The 22759-nt window shown below is 42.4% G+C and overlaps 2 protein-coding genes across 6 annotated transcripts in view; one reads left to right on the top strand and one right to left on the bottom strand.

The window, feature by feature from the left end:
- The window catches only part of C9H4orf17 (chromosome 9 C4orf17 homolog), a 147509-nt gene that overhangs the window by 106839 nt on the left and 17911 nt on the right, over window positions 1-22759 (bottom strand). The window lies entirely within an intron of this gene.
- Window positions 2008-14649, top strand: LOC128421329 (alcohol dehydrogenase 1-like). 2 transcript variants are annotated; one of them, XM_053403981.1, is made up of 9 exons: window positions 2011-2175; window positions 6416-6517; window positions 7424-7565; window positions 8784-8871; window positions 8980-9202; window positions 10134-10394; window positions 10792-10927; window positions 11416-11554; window positions 12400-14649. In XM_053403981.1, exons 1-9 carry the CDS (start codon window positions 2158-2160, stop codon window positions 12422-12424), a joined length of 1134 nt encoding a protein of 377 aa, XP_053259956.1. In that variant the 5' UTR covers window positions 2011-2157; the 3' UTR covers window positions 12425-14649. The 2 variants fall into 2 exon arrangements, with proteins under 2 accessions (XP_053259955.1, XP_053259956.1); XM_053403980.1 differs by lacking the exon at window positions 12400-14649 and having other exon boundaries at window positions 2008-2175; window positions 11416-12369.

Consider the following 22759-nt stretch of genomic DNA (forward strand, 5'->3'; position numbering starts at 1 on the left):
ATGTCTATTGAATGTTGCTAGGGTGCTTTCTTATATTTCTTATATTTCTTATATTTATATTAATGTTTTCCCATTTCGTTCTCAGTATTCACCGTGTTGTTTTAAACTTCCACAAGCATCTAGTAAGAGGGGCATCAGCTGAATACAGCTTGCTATCCTGCAAATCATTTGCATCCATTCCAAAATTCAACTGAGCTTTTATTGAAATGGTTGAGGGTTTACAACCAACAAGAGAAGCAAATGCAGGGAAAACATTTAACCCTTATATAAATTATTGTAACTTGCATACAATACAAGGTGCAGCTGCTTTTACCCCCTCTTGTTCTTACAATGTGACCCTTCAACAAGACATCTCCTTGGCACAAATTCGCTCACCCTCTTTCATCAGGCGGCACCCCTGCCATGACCCAACAGTTAACGTCTGCTCTGTAGATTTTCCTGGCCTCATAAATGTACCAACCAAGCACGTACATAGATCAACACAGGAAGACCGACCTGAAACCATTTTGACTCCCAAGCTGACCAAATGTTTTCTCTGCAAGGAGGGAGGGGGTCAGGGAGCCTTCCCATTGTCTCAGGAATGAGCAATCACCATTTCAAAGGGTGACAGACTACCAGGAAAGGCAAGGCATTATCAGATAACCTGGCAGACAGGAAAAAGAACATTCAAATTTCTGTTGTGGACCACCTTTTTTGTGATGTAGGTATGATGTTTGTGGGGGGTGGTCTTGGGTTACCCCTTCTGTGATGTATGTATGATGTATGGAGGGGTGGTCTTGAGCTCCAGGGCAGGGAATTTAAAATGTCTATATAAGGGCAGGCACACCTTTGTTCTGGGTCCTCCTCCTTTCCTGCGTGTGAGGGGAGCACCCTGTTGCAACAGATCAATAAAGATCAGGCTTACTAGCCGCTTTGCTTCTCAGTATTCTCTGTTTGGCCTCTGTTATTTTCTCCTACCAATAGGGAACCCACGTAAGGACTCTATACAGGCTCTTGGATACCCCCTAAGGGGAAAAGGGCAGATTTTGTTTACAACAGACTGAGCCAGCAGGTTTTCTCTGGTCCACCCTCTGGGTATAAATTACCACCAGCCTCCACCACCCCACACAGTTTCTGGTCAGATCTCCTACCCACCCTCCCTATTTGTTATGCTTTGTGTGCTGTGTGTGCTGTGCTTGACCTTGCAATGGACTTTGCTGGTTGCCATATTCAAGGCCGGGCAGGAATTTGTCCATCGGTCTAATTGGCCTTCTCTGATGGCTTTGCCTACCTCATAGCAATTGTCACAACTTTGGCAGCTTAGACATTTGCTTGCCTCTCCAGAGCTCAGGGGTATCCTGTTAAAGGGATTTGGAAGGAGTTGCTTCTGTCCAGGTGCCCAGGCAGGGGCAGGGGCTATATCTACACTAGAAATTTTAGCTGGAGACCAGTCAGAAAAGGGGGAAACTACGCAAGTGGGAGAAAGCATTGCAAATGAGGTGCAAGAACTGCATTCACTAAAGGCATCCCCTCCACTTAAATGTGATTCACTCTGTATACACACAGCCATGGGAAATAGATAGGGGGGAGGGAGAGAGAGAGAGAGAGAGAGAGAGAGAGAGAGAGAGAGAGATTCGTGATGGCATGAGAGAGTTGGCATGAGAACAAAACTAACAGATATTCTTCAAAAACTTGTAATGGAATTTCTCTCTCCCAGTTTTGACCCTAAGGGTTTTTAGCATCTGAGTAAACGCACTGTGTGTGATTATGCTCTATTTTATATAAATAATTTGAGAAAGTGAACACGGACCAGAATGATTTTTACTAGTATGTACAAGTTCTTAGTCAAAAAATCTGTAACTGAGCTGACCTTTTTCTTTTTGGATCCAATATTGTGCTAGCTCTTAATAGTTAACTTTAGATGGCAGCTCTAGGGGGATTTGATTTAAGCTAAATATCTGCCAAGAAGGAAAGAACTTTGAATGCCAGCTGGAAATGGCCCCTCCCCTTTCCCAGATGGCCTATCATAGATAACACATTCAGTGTGTGTGTGTGTGTGTGGTGGAAATAGTACTCTGTGTATATGTTCTTGCATTAGGCAAGCAGTGAGAAGCAAGAAGAGAAGTCCTTTGTAAAGAAGTAAACTTGTGGGAAGACTGAAAGTCACGATCCAGACACATGGCAACTGCAGGAAAGGTAAGGAAGACTGTTTTTATGGCTCAGTCTATCTAAATCTATCCAAACACAACATGCTAATGTTTGCATTTGCACAGATGCTACATTGCTTTGAAGAGGAAAGAGCTAAGTGTTGCCACATCCCCATTGCCAAAGCAGAGACACCTCCTCTGATTTTTATTTTTGCAAATTCACTTCGCAGCTGCAAAGACCAAGCTGGAAAAACTTATCTCCTACTTGTAGATTCCAAACATGAGCCTGCTTGATATACGCAGAGGAGACAAAGAGCAGGATGTCATATTTTCCCGACAATGCTAAAAAGCTGGCATTGTATTGTGTAGGCGTTAAATAATAAAGGAAGAAGTTCTGGATTTAAAGGTTGCCTCAACCACAACTGGCAGGCTCATGTTTGGAATCTACAAGTTTTACCCAAGTTACTATTTTTAAATAATCCATTACATATATAGAGATAAAATATTTTTACAAGCCTTACCAACTTATTTTGATAAGAAACCTGTCATTTGTATAATGATGCATATATATAATTACAGTGTTCCCAGCAGCATATGTTGTTTGACATTGTCTTGCATCTAATTGCATCAGTGCATAAGAAGACTCCGTTTTTCAATTATGCAAATATTCTTGGCCTTTTGCCTCAGAAAGCATACTCTCTAGTTTGATTTACAAGTCAGTATTTTTATCTCCCATCTGCGGTGGAAATTAAACTCTGTAAAGTGTGATAAAAAAGCTTAGAGTTGTACTATGCCATAGGTCATAGTCTGACTCAGGTGCCCTGTTTAAAGAATTTCAAGTAGGAGAGTAGAAAGGAGCAGTCAGCCAGATGTCATACCTGCCGGCAGTATCATAACAAGAGAGATTGCCATACAACTCAGTACAGTGGTACCTCGGGTTAAGAACTTAATTCGTTCTGGAGGTCCGTTCTTAACCTGAAACTGTTCTTAACCTGAGGTACCACTTTAGCTAATGGGGCCTCCCGCTGCTGCTGCCGCTGCGCCGCCAGAGCACGATTTCTGTTCTCATCCTGAAGCAAAGTTCTTAAGCCAAGTTACTATTTCTGGGTTAGCAGAGTCTGTAAACTGAAGCGTCTGTAACCTGAAGTGTCTGTAACCCGAGGTACCACTGTATAAGGGAGCTCCTTAAATATCTCCATTATGAGCTTTGTGACATTCCTGATTCTAAACGGATGAAGCGTTTTATGCACGTTCATATGTCTTGGAGATATAAGTGTGCACCATTTCAAAGAACACAATGTTCTTCATATTAAACGGAGAAATAAGACATGAACCTTTGGACAGCTTTGCATGTTACAACAAGTATGTCAACATGAAGTGCAGGTGTTGCATCCCCCTCATGGCCCTTCTAGCACAATGTAAGGGGGAAACAATTTGCAGAAGTGAGATATGACAACTGGTTTTGTATTTGGAGCTGATGTCTCTCACCCTTGCAAACTTTAAGGCATTATACCAGAAACACATTTATCTTTACTGATCCCTCTCTCTTTGTATGTGTGTGTGTGTGTGTGTGTGTACTATATCTATATCTATATCATCTATCAAAAGGTTTCCAATTTATAGCACAGAACAACAAGGGACATGTTATATTGGACTAGTTGTCAGTAGAGGCAAACAAAACTGGCTGTTTCTTTTCTCTGTGTTTATCTTTTTTTCAGCTAGAAATTCAGTTCTCCACATTTATGTAGCAATTAGTGATTTTAAAAAAAAATCCTCATGACAATTTGTCAGTGCTTCAGTGCAATTTTTTCCTAATAAACACATCTATGTATGCAGATTTGACTAATCTTTTTGCAAACAATTTGCCCAAATATAGTGAACTATTTTTTACACACACACATATCTATGAATAATTTTTAATGCACATTCCCTCCTAATAGTTGCATTTTTGTACACCTTTTTTCGATTGGAAAACAGCACTGCAAAATGGAAAAAAAGCACAAAATTCAAACAGCTGTGTTTCGGTTAATTGAGTCCTAATTAGGTAATTTCTTATTAAAATGGAAACAGGATCAAATTCCTTCCCCATCCCTGGATGTTGGAGGGAACAGTTTCTCCAGCTCAGGCTTCTCCCCTACATACCTGTTTTGAAGGTGCCAGGAATGTTTTGTACAGAGGAGGAGTCAAGCAAGCCTCTACCTGCAACCTGTGAAGGGATTCTAACTTGAAACAGGGCTACAAATCTCACCTGAGGTGTTGCAGGTTCAACATCGGGAATAATCCCCACGTTTACCCATACATGGCAGAAACTATTCTTCATTAAATGGGGATTAAATGATGCAACTTATGTACTATTAAAATGCCTTATAAAATGCCTTATAAATGAAAGAACTGGGTGTGGACCTTGACTGTTCTGGTATATTAACTGCATACCACAATAACTATGCAACTGAATGCTGGAGGTAGAGATTCAGAAAAGGCTGCTGTTAGTGGTAAACAGCTCAGAAGAGCTGTATTTCGAGGAGAGACTTTTATAGCAGCTTGTGGTGCAACAGTCATGCAAGAATCCACAGCTTATCACGAACTACACACAGTTTTATGCAGGGTGGATAAAAATCAATGATTCCCCCCCCCCCAAAAAAATAGATTTTTAAAATTTAAATCAGATTTTTAAAATAAAGATAGTTTCTAAAGATAGTTTTCTATTTAAGTTACATTATAATCCAAAGGCTATTCATCAGGAAATAAGGATTTGTTTTAAGTTTTTCATGTGTGCTAAAACTCAGTCTAAGGTTTTTTTTTAAAAAAATCGCTTAACCACATCAGTTAACAAACATGGATACATATGCTATAATGTTATTGTTTTAGTTAAATAAATAGTTTAAATTGTTATTAAGGAAATAATTACTTTTCTCCTTCCAATAAAGTACAGCAGAAAAGTTGTCCAAATATAAACAGTTAACTTATTAAACCACACAATAATTTTATAATTATCTGTCTATGTATTTCTAATAGTATAACCAAATCAGTAATTTTTAATATAACTGTAAAAACTACTCTGAAAATTTATTATTCCAAAAATGAAACCTTCATCTGGTTGTAAATACTAAGATTATACAAGAAAGTATGAGTCTTTCTGCTAAAAAAAAAATGATTTAAATCAAGTCTTACTGACTAGTGATTTAAATCAATTTGATTTAAATTAAATCCACCCTGGTTTTATGACAGTGCAGTCTCCTATAATACCCAAATTCCCATTTTCAGTGTTTCTTTAATATGAATGAAGCCTAAGGGCACAAAACAGAAGGCTCAAAACTGGTGAGGGGAACAAATACACAGCAAAGGGCTTCTGGGCATGGGCGTAGCCAAAGAGGGTCAGGGGGCAGCTGCCCCGCCGTCAAGTAAATCAATAAAAATACTTAACTAACTGAGGTTCTGCCCCCTGTAACATGAAGCCTGTCAGGAGCTTGTTCTACACTTGAGTAGGACCCTGGCAGAGACACAAGCCCGACTAGCATGTTCTCTCCCTCCTGGTTGAATGTTCGGGAGCTTCAAAAGCTTTCTTCAGCCCGAAAATCACAGCGAACGATGCCAACAGACATCAGCAAACTTAGGGATCCTCAGAGCCTTTGCAGTTCACATGACAGACCTCAGCATTTTGGCTAATCTACTTTATTTACATATAAATACACACGGAGCACTGCAACATGGCTCCCTCTCTCTCTAGCATCAGACAGCAAAGAGAGAAAGAACAAAGGACAATAGTCCCACTTCACGGAACACAATAACACAAACATCCTGTCTCCATCACTTCCCACTCTGTGGAGTCAAAACATACCACGTCATGTGAAAAACAACAATTCCATGACTGCAATCACAGAGCAGGAATTCTAACAGAGCCTGCCATCCCCAACATAAATCCTGGTTTGCAGCAGTAGTTTTGTTATCATCTTTTAAAACAGCACACAGAATGTAGGTGGGGGGAAAGTTGGCCAGACTGTGTCTCTCCTCCAATCTCACATTTGAACTCAGGAAAACTGTGAATGCACCATCACTTTTAAAAGGAACAAAAAACTGTCACACAGATGCTAAAAAGAAGTGTAAAATGGCAGCAAAACATGCTGTTTTGGCAATAATAGCACAGGATGAGGACAACTGATCTCTGCTGGGGCTTAGATTTTAAGTCCTCAGTGGCTTGGGACCTAATATCTGAGGGAAAGCCTCCTCCCATATTGTCCTGCCTTTGAAATTCATCTTTGATCTTGTTTTCATTAACTCCATTTCCACAGGTGATTAAATGCAAAGCTGCAATCATCTGGGAAGTTGGCCAAATGCCTTCTGTGGAGGAGGTGGAGGTTGCACCACCAAGAAGTCATGAAATTCGAGTGAAGGTAAAATATATTATTCCAAAAGGGAAGGTGCTTTCATTCATTGTGAATTATGATTGTGGTGGCTGAGGATCTTGTGCCTAAACTCTGAAAGTTTGGATAGGGGAGTCTTGAGTGGTGGAGGAATGGTTCTGGAAGACTTATACTTAAAACTCAGAAGTTATTCTTTCCTCACCAGTGTCTATTGACAAGGCAGCTCTTGGCAGAACTGAATGGACTCCATGCAAAAGAAGAAAGATCCTGCAAAATTCTCAATCAGATTTGTGCAGAATTTCAGCAATAGTTTTGGTGTGATTGCATTTGAAACTTACACAGCAATAAGAAGCAATGCATATCCAAAAGCTCCGAGCAAGTTCAAACAAGATTAACAGTGAAAGATTCTCCCTGTTATCTTTCATACAAAGATTATCCAGTGATATGACTCCAGCCCCTGAATCATGCCACAGCTGCAGTCTGAAATAATCAACCCAGGCACAATTTTACCATATTGTAATACCATCTGATTATTTACCTGGTATGCTTTGACCATACCGGGACCTGCTTAGCTTCTTCAAAGCGGTAGCCTCATGTGCCTTTAGATCATATCCTCCAAATATGTATTTCTGGCTAGTCCTTTGCATCACAGTTAGTAACATCTGAACAAGATCAAGTGGGTAACATTCTTGCTGAAACGTCCCATGTGAGCTGGTCCTCTCTGTGAATACCTGATTCTTTGAGGGCTCTGTTTCCAAACTATTTCTCAATCAGGGGATGCAGTTGTATTAACAGGGTATCTGCATGATCTCCTGTTCACCTGGAGACCCATGTTTATGACAGAGACAAAAAAATTCAGTGCCAGTTCCTGATGAATATGTTTGCTAGGTGGAAGCAGTGAAAGTACTGGAATCGTATTTTGCATTCCCCCTGCAGATAGTGGCCACTGGGATCTGTAGGACAGATGATCATGTACTGGAAGGCATTTTCCCAAACATAGACTACCCAGTTATTGTGGGTCACGAAGGAGCTGGAATTGTTGAAAGTATTGGACCAGGAGTCACTTCTGTAAAGCCAGGTAAGGATGGGGCAGATCAGAAACTCAGAAGTGCCTGTGTATTGGACACCACTAGGATTTGCAAGCATGGTGTAAATAGCTTGACTACACATCAGCCCCAGCAATCAAGGCCCAATAGCCAGGGATGGTGGGAGTTGTAGGATCACATTATGTACTAGAAATAATCTCTTTCTTCAAGTACCCATCAGAATCATAAGAAACCCCATACCCCAAGGATCCTTGTCCCAAATCAATGACCTTTGGGCATTGCCACCAAACCCGATAGTATGTTTCTCTGTTGAAATACCTCTTCCAATAGCTTCGTAACAGACAAAGTAGCAATCTAAGCACTGGCTAAAAAATAATTAGGAAAAAAGAGCTAGATAAAATCACTATAAAATGTTGTGGTGATTTGGAGGTTCAATCTGAAATCAAGCTCCCCCCCCCCTTTTCTGTTTTCCTTTTGGTGTCCTCTACTGTGGGTTGGTGAAGGTTGGCCACATGACCCGGAAGCTGTACGCTGGCTCCCTTGGCCAATGTGAGAGGCAGACAAGGAAAGAGCTCCCAGGGTGGGAGGCGGGGGTGGGATAAAGGGAAGCTCCCAGGTGAGAGCTGCGAGGGTCCGCTCCTTTTTGTGTGAGATAAGGGTTAAGAGCTACCTTTGAGAGATGACTTTGCATTTTCTTTTCTTTCTTTTGTTCTTGTTTTCATTTATTGTATTGTATTATGAAAAAGCTTCAATTTTAAAAAAATATGCTGGTGGAAGGGATAAGAGATTGCATGCGCTAAGGATCCTTGCCCACCATCAGATTTCCTTTGGGCATTGATGCCAACCCTGAAATACATTTCTCCTTTTCCAACATTCCTTGTTAATATCACTGTGTTTCTCACACAAGCAAGCAAGTATACCCTGGCAGAAATGCTTTGGCTTTATTGGTTGACAATAAAAGCTTCCTTGTGCAAAGGGGCCCTCTGTGTACTGGCTACAAATTAATCAGGAAAAGGGGGTTAGATAAAAATCACTATAAATTGTTGTGGTGATTTGGAGGCTTAATCTGAAATCAAACTGGATTTGAGTTTGTTTGTGTTTCTGGTAACTTCTCTCCCTTGCATCAGGGATGTTGGCTTACATTATGCATGTATGTTCTGTATTTCATTAATACTATTGCTACAAGCTTGAATAGAACAATAAGCCCATGAACTTAAACTTTGTTCTTGTCCTTGTTGTTTTCCCATAAGGTGACAAAGTCATTCCTCTTTGTATTCCCCAGTGTGGAGAGTGTGGCTGCTGTTTAAGTCCTAAAGCTAACTGCTGCCTCAAGTCCCAGTAAGTTCATCTGGCATCTTCTATTAAAGATTTGTTTTTCTTAGTAATATGGAAAATTAGTATTTAGTCCAATTTATGATACAGACCAGTCTGAATCTTCACAAACAGCCTCTGTGAACCTCTTCAAAATTTGATGCCAGATAAGACCAGCAGGTTCACCTGCAGAGGGAAACAGATCCACCACTTCCTATGGACGAGCACATTCTCCGAATACACAGTTATGCCTGAGGTTTCCATTGTAAGAATCGACAATAATGCTCCACTGGATAAAGTCTGCCTCTTTGCCTGTGGGTTTTCTACTGGCTATGGAGCCGCAGTCAATTGTGCCAAGGTAAGAATCAGTTCACATTTCTGTTTCTCAAATAAGTGAAACAAGAGTTTGCTTACTCCCTGCTAGAGAAGAGAGGCACCTTCAGATATCACTTTTCCAAAAAAAACAGCTGATGCTACTTGAACTTCCCTGCTCTCACTGGCTCAAGCCTCCCAACAGTACCTCTAAAAGGTACCTCTAACAGGCATTGTTAGTTTGCCAGCTTTACTCCCCAGAAGTCCCCTTTCCATGGTTTCCCACAAGCAATCAGAGACTGTACCTGTGTGAACCTAACCTCTTCTCCTCCCTTTTTATGCCTCTTCTGGGTCTGTGAGATAAGTGGGGAGGGAGCTTGTCACAGCAGGAGGGGGAGACACTCATGACTCTTCACCAGCCTGATTCATCTCTGCCTCTTGGTGTATCTCCACTCACCCCCCGGCTTCAGCTTCTCCCTCTGATTCTGGACTTCTCTGCGCCACAAACTTTCCCAGCTTACTAAAACTGTTACTTTTTCAGCTTCCGACACCACCTCTTCTCCCTGTGACCACTCATCATTATCCCACCACCACACCCCAGGCTCTGAGTCTTCCTCTCTTTGTGATTCTCCAACTAGTTCCTCCCAACATTCCTCTGCATCCAACCAGTCCATGACATATTTTGTATCCCATCTTTCCTTCAAGGTGGCATATGCCCCAACTAGTTTAGGTCCTACAATATTCCCAGTGACTGACCCAAGGTGACCCAGTGAGCTTCATGGCAGAATGGATATCTGAACCGTGCTCTTCCAGGTCCTAGTCCAACACCGTAACCACTACACCACAGTGTCTCTCAGTTCTGTCTCTGTATGCCTCTTCTCTTCCGGCCTGCCAGTCTTCCTTCCTCCCAGATCCTCAATCCTGCTACATCACTTGTGTTCTGGGAAGTCCCTAATGCAGTTTTTATTGATTTGCAGGTTGAGCCAGGCTCTACCTGTGCCATCTTTGGCTTGGGAGGTGTTGGTCTGTCTGTTGTCATGGGCTGCAAAGTTGCTGGAGCATCCAGGATTATTGGGATTGACACCAACAAAGATAAATTTACTAAGGCCAAAGAGTTAGGAGCCACAGAATGCATCGCTCCTCAAGATTTCAAGAAGCCCCTGAATGAGGTTCTGGTAGAGATGACAGGTCTTGGCGTGGACTACGCATTTGAAGTGATTGGAAGCACAGACATTGCGGTATGTTTTCTGTTTTGGTGCTAATCACTTGGGCTCACATCTCCATTTTTTGGCTGTCCTGTTCAGCCTAGGGCTGATCTCTCCTTATATAAGCAATGCACCTGCTTGGGACTACGTAAACGATTTAGGTGGGAAATTCTGAGGACAGAGGGAGGATTCATGGTTGGAGGCAATATGCTTCTGAATTCTACTAGCTGGAAAATGCAGGAGGAAAGAGCATTGCTGTACTCTGGTCCTGTTTTGGGACTTCCTACAGGCATCTAGTTAGGCACTGTGAGAACAGGATGCTGAACTAGTTGGGACACTAGCCTGATCCACCAGGCTATTATGTTCATATGCTTTTATATTGCAATACCATTTCCATTTCTGACCTCATTTTTCTGTGTGTCCCAAACAGGTCACTGCCCTTAAATCCTGCCATTTGGGCCATGGCACCTGTGTGCTTGTTGGGGCACCTCCTGGAGGATCACAGCTCTCCATCGACCCTACTCTGCTCCTCACAGGAAAGAAATTAATAGGATGCTTGCTTGGAGGTGTGGATTGGTTAAAGTTGGTGATATATGGCAGCTACTGCATTGATCCATAGAACAGGAATGGACATTGAAGGTCACCGAGTCCAACCCCCTCCTCAGTGCAGGATCTGCAGAGTGGGATACAGCCACATCATCCCAGATAGATGGCCTTTCAGCTTCTGTTCAAATACCTCCAGCCTAGGGAAGCCCATCACCCACTGAGCCAATCTGCTTCCCTAGGTAGTTTCTCCTAATGTTTAGCTGAAATCTGCTTCTCTGCAGCCACAGCAACCCTGATAGATGGCCCTCCAGCCTCTGCTTAAGTACCTCCATCCCACTGGCCTTTGATTCTATTAGGCTTATTTTCTTAACTTATAAACAGGAGTTATCCTCATCTTCTAAAAAAAATTAATTTATAGCTCACACATCCCGACATTTTCTGTTCTTTAAAAATAATAAGCATCCAGCTTCCATGCTGATCCAATGTTCTTTTATTTCCCCCACCCCAGGTTGGAAGTTAAAAGATGCTCTCCCTCAACTGGTTTCTGATTACATGAAAAAGAAATTTAATACGGATGCATTAATAAGTCACACATTACCCTTTGAGAAAATTGCTGAAGGCTTTGAGCTTTTACATGCAGGAAAAAGGTATGGGTTCTATGTTTTATTTTTTAGACTTTCCCCCTTCCTTCCTTTCAATCAGTAGCAGATAGAACAGTGGAGTGGCAGCACTTGGCTGACCTCCCAAAAGCTGAGGGGTGAGGCAGAAGTTTGAGGAGGCTGGGAGGTCAGTGTGGTGAAAACACCCCAGCAGAGCCAATCCAGTGTTTCTGCTGGTTCATTTGCATCATGCCAACCTCCCAGCCATGTCACTCCTCTTGAACTGGGGTCTCCCTGATCCAAATCCAACACATTCATCTCCATGTCAGTCTTCAAGTCAAAAGAACCTGCGACATCTCACATGGGGGGGGAGAGTGAAAGTGAAAATGTTCGTATTCCTTTTTACATGCTTTGGAAACGTCAGAATTTGACTTTCATCAAAGCAATCTAAAATGCCTCAGATGACAGTATACAGACTGTTAAGAGCTATAAGCAGAGCCAGCCCTGACATTAGTCAGAGTGAGATGGCTGCTTCAGGTGGCAGATGCACAGCACTGGGAAGATGCTGGAGGACAGAAATTGTTGGTGCAATGTGAACAGACCTACATCCCCTGGACTAGCCTGTTGTTCTTAGGCACAATGATGGATGCAGTCGCGTCATCTGTGTCAGAATAGGATTCAGTAGCCAGTCTGGTCAGCTTCTGAACATGGAATGGGAGGGAGGGGCTACCATCTTGTCGTCTGACTCAGGCCAAAAAATATCTTGGACCAGCCCTAGCTATAAAATATCCAAGCAGAGTCAAGGCTGTTGCTATGATCTCACCAGATGTCTACTGAATGTTGCTAAGGTGCTTTTTCATAGTTATATTAATGTTTTCCCTTTTCTCTTTCAGTATTCGCTGTGTTTTGTTGTTTTAAACCTCCAGAAGCATCTAGCAAGAGGGGCCACAGCTGAATACAGCTTGCCATCCTGCAGATCATTTGCATCCCTCCCCAAATTCAACTGAGCTTTTATTGAAATGGTTGAGGGTTTACAACCAATAAAAGTTGAGAAGCAAATGTAGGGGAAACATGTAACCCTTATATCCGTTATTGTAGCCCTGCAAATGCAGGGTGCGGGTGCTTTTAAGATGTTGCTGGAGCCCTCTGGTGTCCAGCTAGGAACTTTCCAACCAGTTCACCATCACCTGTTGCAATGAGCCATTGTGAACACACTACACATTTAAAACGCTATCACGCCACTTTAACAATCACGACTCACAGAGCTACAATTCCAAGACCCCTTAACAAACTAGAGTTCCCAGGATTTTTGGGGGAGAAACAATGTGCTTTGTGTATGCTTTAAATATACAGTTTGCTTGTGACCTTGACCCTTTCTGCATGATCAGGGTTCCCATTCACAGCAGCCTATGCACTTACAATACCCTTTAGACTTTCACTCAGTGCTGGACTAACAAATTCTCTGACTAGGGCTACGGAGGATAATAACTAAATGAAACCTCCAGATTTAGGGGGAGTATATCCCTAAGAATACCACCATATCACTCCAAATATAACCCACCCCTGAATACAGCCTATATCAGATCAATACCATAATTGATGGGGAGCCCCAACAGGAGAGGCCCATTGCCTTCATGAGCTGCTTGTGCATCTCCCAGAAGCATCTGGTTAGCTATTGTGTGAAACAGGACATTGGACTAGATCAGCCTTTCTCAACCTGTGTGGGTCCCCAGATGTTGTTGAACTACAACTCCCATCACCCCTAGCTAGCAAGGCCAGAGCTCAGGGATGATGGGAGTTGTAGTCCAACAACATCTGTGGACCCACAAGTTGAGAACTGCTGAAATAGATGGACCCTCGGTCTGATCCAACAAGGATCTGATCCTAGATTCTTATGTTCATCATACTTGGACCTTTTGTCTCTGTGGGTGGTTCTTACAATATGATCCTTTGACAAGACATTTCCTTGGCACAACTGACAATGCTTCTTTCTCATCTCAGTGGGACTCATTACATCTGGGGCAGGCTAGGTATGCATGAGTGGTGATAGCACTATTAGCTGACTTGGAGAAGAACAACATTGTTCCTTTCCTGAACAGCTGATAGGTACTATCCTTGTTTTTTCCAGCAAGGTCTACAGGAACTCTGTAGGCAGCACCCAATCGCATGCTCATTTCCTCAGACATCTTAGGATATATGGGTGCCCCAGAGCAGTCTTTTAAAACATTCCCCAGGAGCTCAACAGAAAGCAAACAAGCAGCAATAGTTTAGCTGTAGAGAGTCCGTCGCTTGCAAGCCAAAAGAGCAAGGCCTCTCCATTGGCACTGACTGCAACTTTCTGTGCAGTGGCTCCCACTCTTGAGGAGAAAGGCCAGTTTGTAAATCGAGTAGAGGCTCAAAAGAAACTTCAGATGAAACTTGCTTGCATGTAAATTCCTTCTTTGCATCACATACATGATCTGCTAATCGTGTAATGTGCTTTTTCTTTTAGAACTAATAGCAACAGCAGTAACAGCACTTGCTAGTGAAGAGCGGGGTGGGGCATGCAGTGCCTTCCAGATGTTGTTAGGTGCCTATTCCTAGCATGGCCAAGGGTCAAGGATGATGGGAGTCACAGTCCAACAACATCTGGAGAAGATGTGGCTGAAGCTGTCAGTTTGGAAAAAGGGAAAAACTCAAAAGAGAAACTCACTCTTAAATTGGATTCCACACATCTCTGCAGCAATTTGTCATTTTATAAAAAGTACTGGTGAAAATTCATTAGCATTTTATTGTGTGTTCCTCCTAATATACTCATTTTTGTATATAGTTTTTTACTAATACATGCATTTCTTCAAGCATATTCTCCTAATATATGCATTTTAGTGCACATTGCTTGGTTGGAGAACTACATCACAAAATTCAGAGACGTGAGAATTTCAAAGGATAATTGTCTTTTGATTTGTGTGTTCATTCAAAAAGTATGAAGGAATCAAAATGTATGAAGGAATGCAAACCAATTCAGATTTCTTCCCCATCCCTAATCTGGAGGGTATAGCTACTTCCACTATGGAAACTATTTCCTTTTTGTTACTGACTTTACTAACTGGCTTTAATAGCCAAAAAAGGACATATATAGCTGAATAAACAGAGCTTTACAACCACCCATTTCTGATGTCTCCTTTAGTGGCTTGGGTATATATTTAGCTGTGTAACTTGTTAACAAGCTCAGAGCTGAAACTTGATCTTCACTAACTATAAGCCAGCTGTATGGCTGATTTTTAGTTTACGTCACTGGCCTGTGGATATTATTTACTCTGTAGCTCCTGATATATTCAGCCCTGAAACATAATATTATCCATAGCCAGATATTTTTCAAAGACTCTTTTAAGAGGCAAGTAAAACAGCCACTGTTTGGAAGTTTAAAGCTTTTAATTAAATATGATCCACGGATTTCAGACATAAAAGTCAGCTAATGAATGGAAATGTATCAGTACTTCAAGCTCCGCAATTGTGAAAATGGGTTAGCATAATCTCGCCAGGTACTTTAAGTCATCTTTGCATATTTGCCTCTCATAGAGCCTGTTTGGTGTGACCTTTGACAGTTACAAGTTAATGAAGGCCAACTAGCTGTCATGCCAACACTAATCATAGGGTGGCTGCCACCATTGAATGGGGTTTTAAAACCACCAGGATTAAAGGTGATATAGATCCACAAGTGCCTTTTTAAATTTGGGGTGGTGTTCCAGCCACCCTGCTTTTAGCTCTGTTCTGTATTATATTTAAAAATAATGTATTTTCAAGAGGGAGGAGGCACTGGTGAATTTCAGAGCTCCCGAATAACCCAGGATAAAAACAAATGAAGTATTAAGCAAAAGTAAAATTCATTTAGGAAAATGAGAACATACATTCAGACAGGTAGCAGTATGGGAATGAGGAAACTCAGGTTCGGGGGCCAAATGTGGCCCTAAGGACCCACCTTTAAAAACCACCCTCCTCAGTCACATACCCTCTTCCCAGATGAGTAGCTGGCAGTGCGGTAGGATAATAGTGGTCACGTGACCTGACAGGGAGGAGAGGTGAAGGGGCAAGGTGGTGGGGAAGTCAGTGTGGTGCAAACACACCAGCAGGAATGTCAGATTGGCTCCACCAGTGAGCTTGCACTATGCTGCTCTCCCCTCCACCATACCCCAGTAAGCAGTGACACAGTTGTCTGGAGATCAGGGGAGCTCTGCTGCCCCACCATGCTGCCTGCTGCTGACACAGGGCACACCGCTCACCAGTCCTGCTTTGCATTCTCCTTGAGTGTTTCACTAGGCTGCGTCTTTGAATTATGATACAGTGGTACCTCGGGTTACATACGCTTCAGGTTACAGACTCTGCTAACCCAGACATATTACCTCGGGTTAAGAACTTTGCTTCAGGATGAGAATAGAAATCGTGCTCTGGCAGCGCGGCGGCAGCAGGAGGCCCCTGAAGTGGTGCTTCAGGTTAAGAGCAGTTTCAGGTTAAGAACGGACCTCCAGAACAAATTAAGTACTTAACCCGAGGTACCACTGTAATGTCTCTTGCTTCCCTGGATAGGTGGGGCAGCAAAGCTCCTACATGACCTCCAGACAACTTACCGCAATTTGGTGGTGTGCAACACAGTTGGGGAAGATGGCCAGCCAAACCTCAGAAAAACAGAATCACTGGCTCTGATGAAGATTTCAGTGGAAGACTGAAAAAGATGCCCTAGCTATTTCGCATGAACAATCGCTGTTAACTAGAAGGTTGGTGTTTTGAGCCACTTGGGGAAGGCTGTGGACAGGATTCCTACACTGCAGGGAGTTGAACTAGATGGCCCTGGGGTCCCTTCCAACTCCACAATTCTATGATTCTAATGCTTAACAGGCGATACATTCCATTCTTGGTGAACTCTTATCCTTCCTGTCGTTTCTCAAACAATAGAAGTTGAGCCTCTCTTAAACACAGGAACCATGCCTGTTCTTGTTAGCTTTCCTGAGAAAGATCTAATCTTGCCATGTACTCTATGCACTTTGCCACTGCAGCAGCTAAATGAGAAAGTTCTTACTTCCTTTCTGCAAGAAATCAGAAAGTTCTTACTTCCTGACACTGCAGTGCGTATGTTTTGACATTGAAAAACAGCTTAACAGCAGCAGACAAGAAATAAAATGGAATTCATTCTTATAGCTTTGGGCATTTGTTTGTTACTGTGGGCATATTATAAGGGGAACCTGACCAAAAAAACCCCCACAATAACACTTACGTGCTCAAGGTTAATTGGCAAGCCCACTGGAAATGTTTTATCACCTGTCACAGCTATTGTCAATACACAGTCAGTTCTGCCATTTTGTTTGTTGGGTGAGTAAGAGAGGGATGAAGGAACACACTGGGAAAACCTGTTCTCTGCTTGCTTGCTGTGTTATGGGCTACCCTCACTTGTCATCTAGTGTGATGGCAGCACCTGTCACTGAATGGCACCAAGGAAGGGAGGAGGTGGGATGGAGACTACCCCAACTGACTGTCACCCTCCTGCTGGCACCTAGCTTCATGGGCACGAATTCCTCATCTTGAGGAAGCAAGTACCACCGCTCAGTTCATGGGGCATTTGCTCCTTCTCTTCCTGGCAAATGTAGCATGTTAGGCTTCAGGCCTGGGGTTCTGACTGCCTCCACAAAATGGAAGAGTTTTGGGTGCTATGCCATTGCCAACAACACAACTGAGCTCCTGATGTAAGAGGACCCCCTATACCAGGCATGAGGAATATTTTTTCAACCAAAGTGTTGGATTATCTGGATAGAAAGCTCTTGGGGGGCTCATTCCAGCAGTGGGTGGAGCCAAACCCAAGCTTAGATGGGGCTAAACACACCCTTAACACATACTCTCCATACACACCCTTAAGCCCAGGGGCTCTCAAGCTTTTTAAACAGGGGGCCAGTTCACTGTCCCTCAGACACTCTTGGGAGCCGGACTATAGTTTGAAAAAAATATGAACGAATTCCTATGCATACTGCACATATTTTATTTGTAGTGCACAAAAAACAGGAAAAACAATACAACATTTAAAATGAAGAACAATTTTTATCAACATAAACTTATAAGTATTTCAATGAGAAGCATGGGCCTGCACTCAGAGTCAATTTTTCTTTTCTTTTTTTACATAATGATTTCCGTGCATGCTGCTTCCCACACAACCCCCCGGGAGCGGCAGCAAAGGGTTTGTAGTGGTTTGTAAAAGGAGGCTTAAAATCAGGATTTTAAAAATATGCATTAAAACAATAGTATAACACAATAAGAAACATTATATCGTATTGGTTAGCTGCCCAAATCAGTCCTTCTATTCTTAACCTGGTTGTGTGGTCCTGTGGTTGAGGAAGGGATGTTCCATGACTAGGCAACAGTTGGGTAAGAAGGATCCATATGTATTCAAATGTTGACCTCAGCAACATGGGCTCTTGCCACAGGGGAGCAGTTTGCATGCCACTTGCGCCAAGGAAGGATGGGACCACAGAGGGAAGGGCCTGAGCTCAGTGGTACAGCATCTGCTTTGCAAAACTCCCCAATTCAATCCCTGGCATCTCCTGACAGGGCTGGAAAAGACTTCCGGAATGGATTCAGTTCGACCTCTGAGGTACCACTGTATTGTAAAGTCAGAGTCATGCACCTAGAAAGTTAAAGGCAGTCTCTGCTGCTTTCTTGTTCTTGTGTCAGGTGATATGCTGCCCGTATCAAACGAGCATTTATTCCACAGATTTGGACTGTAATAATCTAGGATATTATTAATATCCTTTAGGACAGAGGCTTTATCGTATTTGTGACCTAGAGTACATAGTAACGTTTAAGCAATCTTCTGTACTGCTTTATGCTACATTAGCCAGGGACATTTTGATAATTCCTCTGCAAATCCAACCCCTGGCTCTTTGATTCACTTCAGAAGAAAAAAGGGAGAGCAAAACACATGCTACAGTTTGTCTACAAAGCTACTGCAAAAGCAATGAGATCATTGTATATTTTAACAGTAAGAGTAAACTTGCTTAATCCTTAACAATGAGCCAGTTCAAAGCTGATGTGGCCAGGTGGGAAGTGCTTTTTCTTCTGTGTGGTCTAATCCACTCCTGCGATATATCTAACTACGAACTGTATAGCTAGGTGGGGTGATTTTGCTTTCTGCACCATTACTGACCTTCCCTGGGGGCCAAACTACATGGTTGGTGATCGGCATCCACTGGAACTGATAGGACAGAAGGCAGAGAGACGAACAGCAGGAGGCACTGGAGCCAACTCCAGGGGGCCATGGGTGCTTTGGCACCCACATTAATATGTTTTTGGGGTCTGAGCCCCACTAAAGTCAATGGGCAAAGTTGAAGCCCTTTTTGTGGGCACCCACAATCTTCGGCGTGAGATGGCACCTATGACAGGTGGTACCCAGAGCCAATGACAGGTTTAGCGGTTATAGGAACATAGGAAGCTGCCTTAGAGAGTGAAAGCATAGGTTCACCTTGCTCAGTATCATTTACACTGCTTGGCAGCGGCTCTACAGGATTACGGGCATGGTTCTCTCCTGGCCCTGCCTTGAGATACCAGAGACTGAAACTGGGGTTTTCTGTTCGCAAAGGTTGAATTACGCATAAAAGGGGAACGTATGCATAAAAGTGATTACATTGGCGAAAACAACATACAAAATTGCATTGCTTTAGGGCAGGCACAGGCAACCTTTGGCCCTCCAGATGTTTTGGCCTACAACTCCCATGATCCCTAGCTAACAGGACCAGTGGTCAGGGATGATGGGAATTGTAGTCCAAAACATCTGGAGGGCCGAAGGTTGCCTATACCTGCTTTAGGGAGAGTACGAATGAAACACACATATTTACATAAACAAAATGCAAAAATGCATGGGATTAGGGGCAGTAGCTTGCAAAAATGTTTATATTTCAAGAAATGTACACTAAAATACTGACGGACTTTCATGAGGACATTTTAAAAAGCAAAACGTGGAAATTTAGCAAAAATCTAAAACTGGAGGCACAAATACAAGATGGGTGACACGTGGCTTGAGAGCAGTACATGTGAAAAGGTTCTAGGAGTCTTGGTTGACCACAAACTTGACATGAGCCAACAGTGTGATGCGGCAGCTAAAAAAGCCAATGCAATTCTGGGCTGCATCAATAGGAGTATAGCATCTAGATCAAGGGAAGTAATAGTGCCACTGTATTCTGCTCTGGTCAGACCTCACCTGGAGTACTGTGTCCAGTTCTGGGCACCACAGTTCAAGAAGGACACTGACAAACTGGAACGTGTCCAGAGGAGGGCAACCCAAATGGTCAAAGGCCTGGAAACGATGCCTTATGAGGAACGGCTAAGGGAGCTGGGCATGTTTAGCCTGGAGAAGAGGAGGCTAAGGGGTGATATGATAGCCATGTTCAAATATATAAAAGGATGTCACATAGAGGAGGGAGAAAGGTTGTTTTCTGCTGCTCCAGAGAAGCGGACACGGAGCAATGGATCCAAACTACAAGAAAGAAGATTCCACCTAAACATTAGGAAGAACTTCCTGACAGTAAGAGCGGTTCGACAGTGGAAGTTGCTGCCAAGGAGTGTGGTGGAGTCTCCTTCTTTGGAGGTCTTTAAGCAGAGGCTTGACAACCATATGTCAGGAGTGCTCTGATGGTGTTTCCTGCTTGGCAGGGGGTTGGACTCGATGGCCCTTGTGGTCTCTTCCAACTCTATGATTCTATGATTCTATGAGACATGAGAAATTGAAGGAAACCAAAATTGGCAGATTTATCCATTCCTCAAGCTAGGGGTACCAACTTGAATAAAATATTGGGGGTGGGAGGTAAGCCCATGACATGGCACACGCATACTATTTGAATGGAAATGCTCACCAACTTTGGTGGGGGCAGGCCCCCTCTTTTATTGCGGCATTATCCCTGAGATTTCTCACCACTTGAAGAAGTGAGGAGCAGGAAACAGTACTAGTGGTCAAAGCAGTTGGTATGACTGCAAAGGAAGTGCAAATACTTTTCTCCTGATTTCCTTCATTGACTTTATTCTGAACTAGGAAGAGCACAAATCCTGGTGGTGAAATGGATGTCAGGCAGTGATCAGGACAACAAATAGCATACAACATAGTAGCAACAAGAACCCTGTCACTTTTTGCAAATAATTCCGTTCATTCGCCACACACATTTAGTGTGCATATGTCTCTCCTCAAAGTGGTCATAAACTTGTATATAAAGCTGTCATAAATGGGGGGGGGGGATTCCTGAGGGAAATCATCAACAAGCCATTTTTTGCTTTATAACAGACAATAAACGCCAAAAGTCTTGTTTTCCCAGCTGTCATCTGGGTCTGCTGAAACAAGTTAAAATGTTGCTGGGCTGCAGATACCTCTTTGTCATGAAATGTTTGGTCGCTACAGATTAGAGAAGAAACTCTAGAATCAATACAATAGCACGGAAACATAAACCATTGTTAACGCTAAAGTGTTTCACAATTGTACAGAAAGGCAGGTGCGATGCTGGCCTCCTTTTACAAAACTAAAAGCTAAATGAATTGTGATGGCACCTAAAGATAAAACTGAGTTTGTTTTGTAACCTTTGCGATAATGTTCCTGCTTCCCACAATGGCTACAGGGATATCTCCAAGAAGTCCACACGCAAGGCATGAGCAAGACAGATAAAAAGGTCATGTTCACTGAGGAACATACTATGGAAACCAATTCAAGCCCATAAACATATCCCACATAATTACTTTGATCCCAAGGTCATAAATGGAACATAACATAATATAAAGCAACATGAAAATCAATGTTAGTTGAAACAGATAAGGTAGGCAATGAGAGGCTTATCAGAGATAGTTCACAGCACAGAACAAAAAGAATGTGCTTCAGTGGTTTAAGTCGCATTTTAATCAATGTTTTATATATTTGCTGTTAGCTGCCCTGAGCCCAGTTTTTAAACCGGGAAGGGCGGGGTATAAATAAAAATTATTATTATTATTATTATTATTATTATTAGTTAGATGCTAAAGAAAATGAATTAGTGGTAAAGCAAAGGACTTATGAGCGGCGACATAAAAATATTAAATTGACGTCTGATTACCCCAACAAGATGCTACATTGCACTGAATCTCAGCCAAAGTGACAATGTATGTGATTCTTTAGTCGTAAACGAAAATTCCTAAGAAATTAATCACATTTTCAGATCTGCTAGAGGCCTTCTCCAACAACAGGCACGAACTAGAAGCTTTAGTTTGCAAAATATTTTTATTTAAATCAATATTATTGTATATATTCTGAGGAATCCTGCCAGAAAGTAAAATGTAGGAAAATAAACATTCAAGCAGGTGGCTCATTCAAAAGCATGTTGACCAGTGATAAGCCAGCCTTTGCAACAAATATTTATTGAAGCAGAATATTAATATTTTTGTCCTAGTGCTTAATCCCAGTGTTGCAATATTATTTGTGCTTATATAAGCATGTGACAGGACACTTCCAGAAGGGCAGGCCCAGGTAAGGAAACTATCTTCCCATTTTGCTTGGGGACATATTTGCAAATACCATAGATGTTGGAACTGAGATTTTGGCCACTGTCTTCTTGCAAGAAAAAACCCCCCACAATATTGCCTGGCCCATGTTTCCCATTGATGTGCAAAGTGGCTGTGGCAACAAGGAAAAGAAAGTTTAATCACTCACATCCTTCAACAACCCACATGCTTTTTCTTCCATGCAAATGCTTCCATTCTGTGCTTCCACTCCTTTTTTCCAGAGCAGTTGATGGGTATTATCAGTCCTTTTTTTCTGGGGGTATGCAGGGGGTACGCATACCCCTAAACATTTTGTGAATCTTTCTACTTTTGTCCATTTATTTATTTTTACCAATTTCAGCTATAAAATGGTGATTTTCTTGAATCAAAATGAGAGTATCCCTATACTTTTTTTTTTAGAAAAAACACTGAGTATTATTAATTGAATTTATATACTGCCCTACACCTGGAAGACTCAGGGCGGTCTGTTTCTATGGCCCTATGATCCTCCTAAGTTGTTCAGAAGCTCTAAAGCAGGCATAGGCAAACTCAGCCCTCCAGATGTTTTGGGACTACAACTCCCATGATCCCTAGCTAACAGGACCAGTGGTCAGGGATGATGGGAATTGTAGTCCCAAAACATCTGGAGCGCCAAGTTTGCCTAAGCCTGCTCTAAAGGCCTAGATGAGTGAGAATTACCAGTGAGATCAGCTTATTATTGCTGCAGCCAAGGTGGTGCTCTTC

This window comes from Podarcis raffonei, chromosome 9 (genome assembly GCF_027172205.1).
Source record: "Podarcis raffonei isolate rPodRaf1 chromosome 9, rPodRaf1.pri, whole genome shotgun sequence".
Taxonomy (NCBI): Eukaryota; Metazoa; Chordata; class Lepidosauria; order Squamata; family Lacertidae; genus Podarcis; species Podarcis raffonei.

What these genes read in the sequence shown, in the direction of transcription:
- LOC128421329 (XM_053403980.1), top strand. An exon ending in GTCATGAAATTCGAGTGAAG is followed by an intron (nt 6,518 to 7,423) that starts GTAAAATATATT and finishes TTCCCCCTGCAG; the next exon opens with ATAGTGGCCACTGGGATCTG. An exon ending in AATAGGATGCTTGCTTGGAG is followed by an intron (nt 10,928 to 11,415) that starts GTGTGGATTGGT and finishes CCCCCACCCCAG; the next exon opens with GTTGGAAGTTAAAAGATGCT.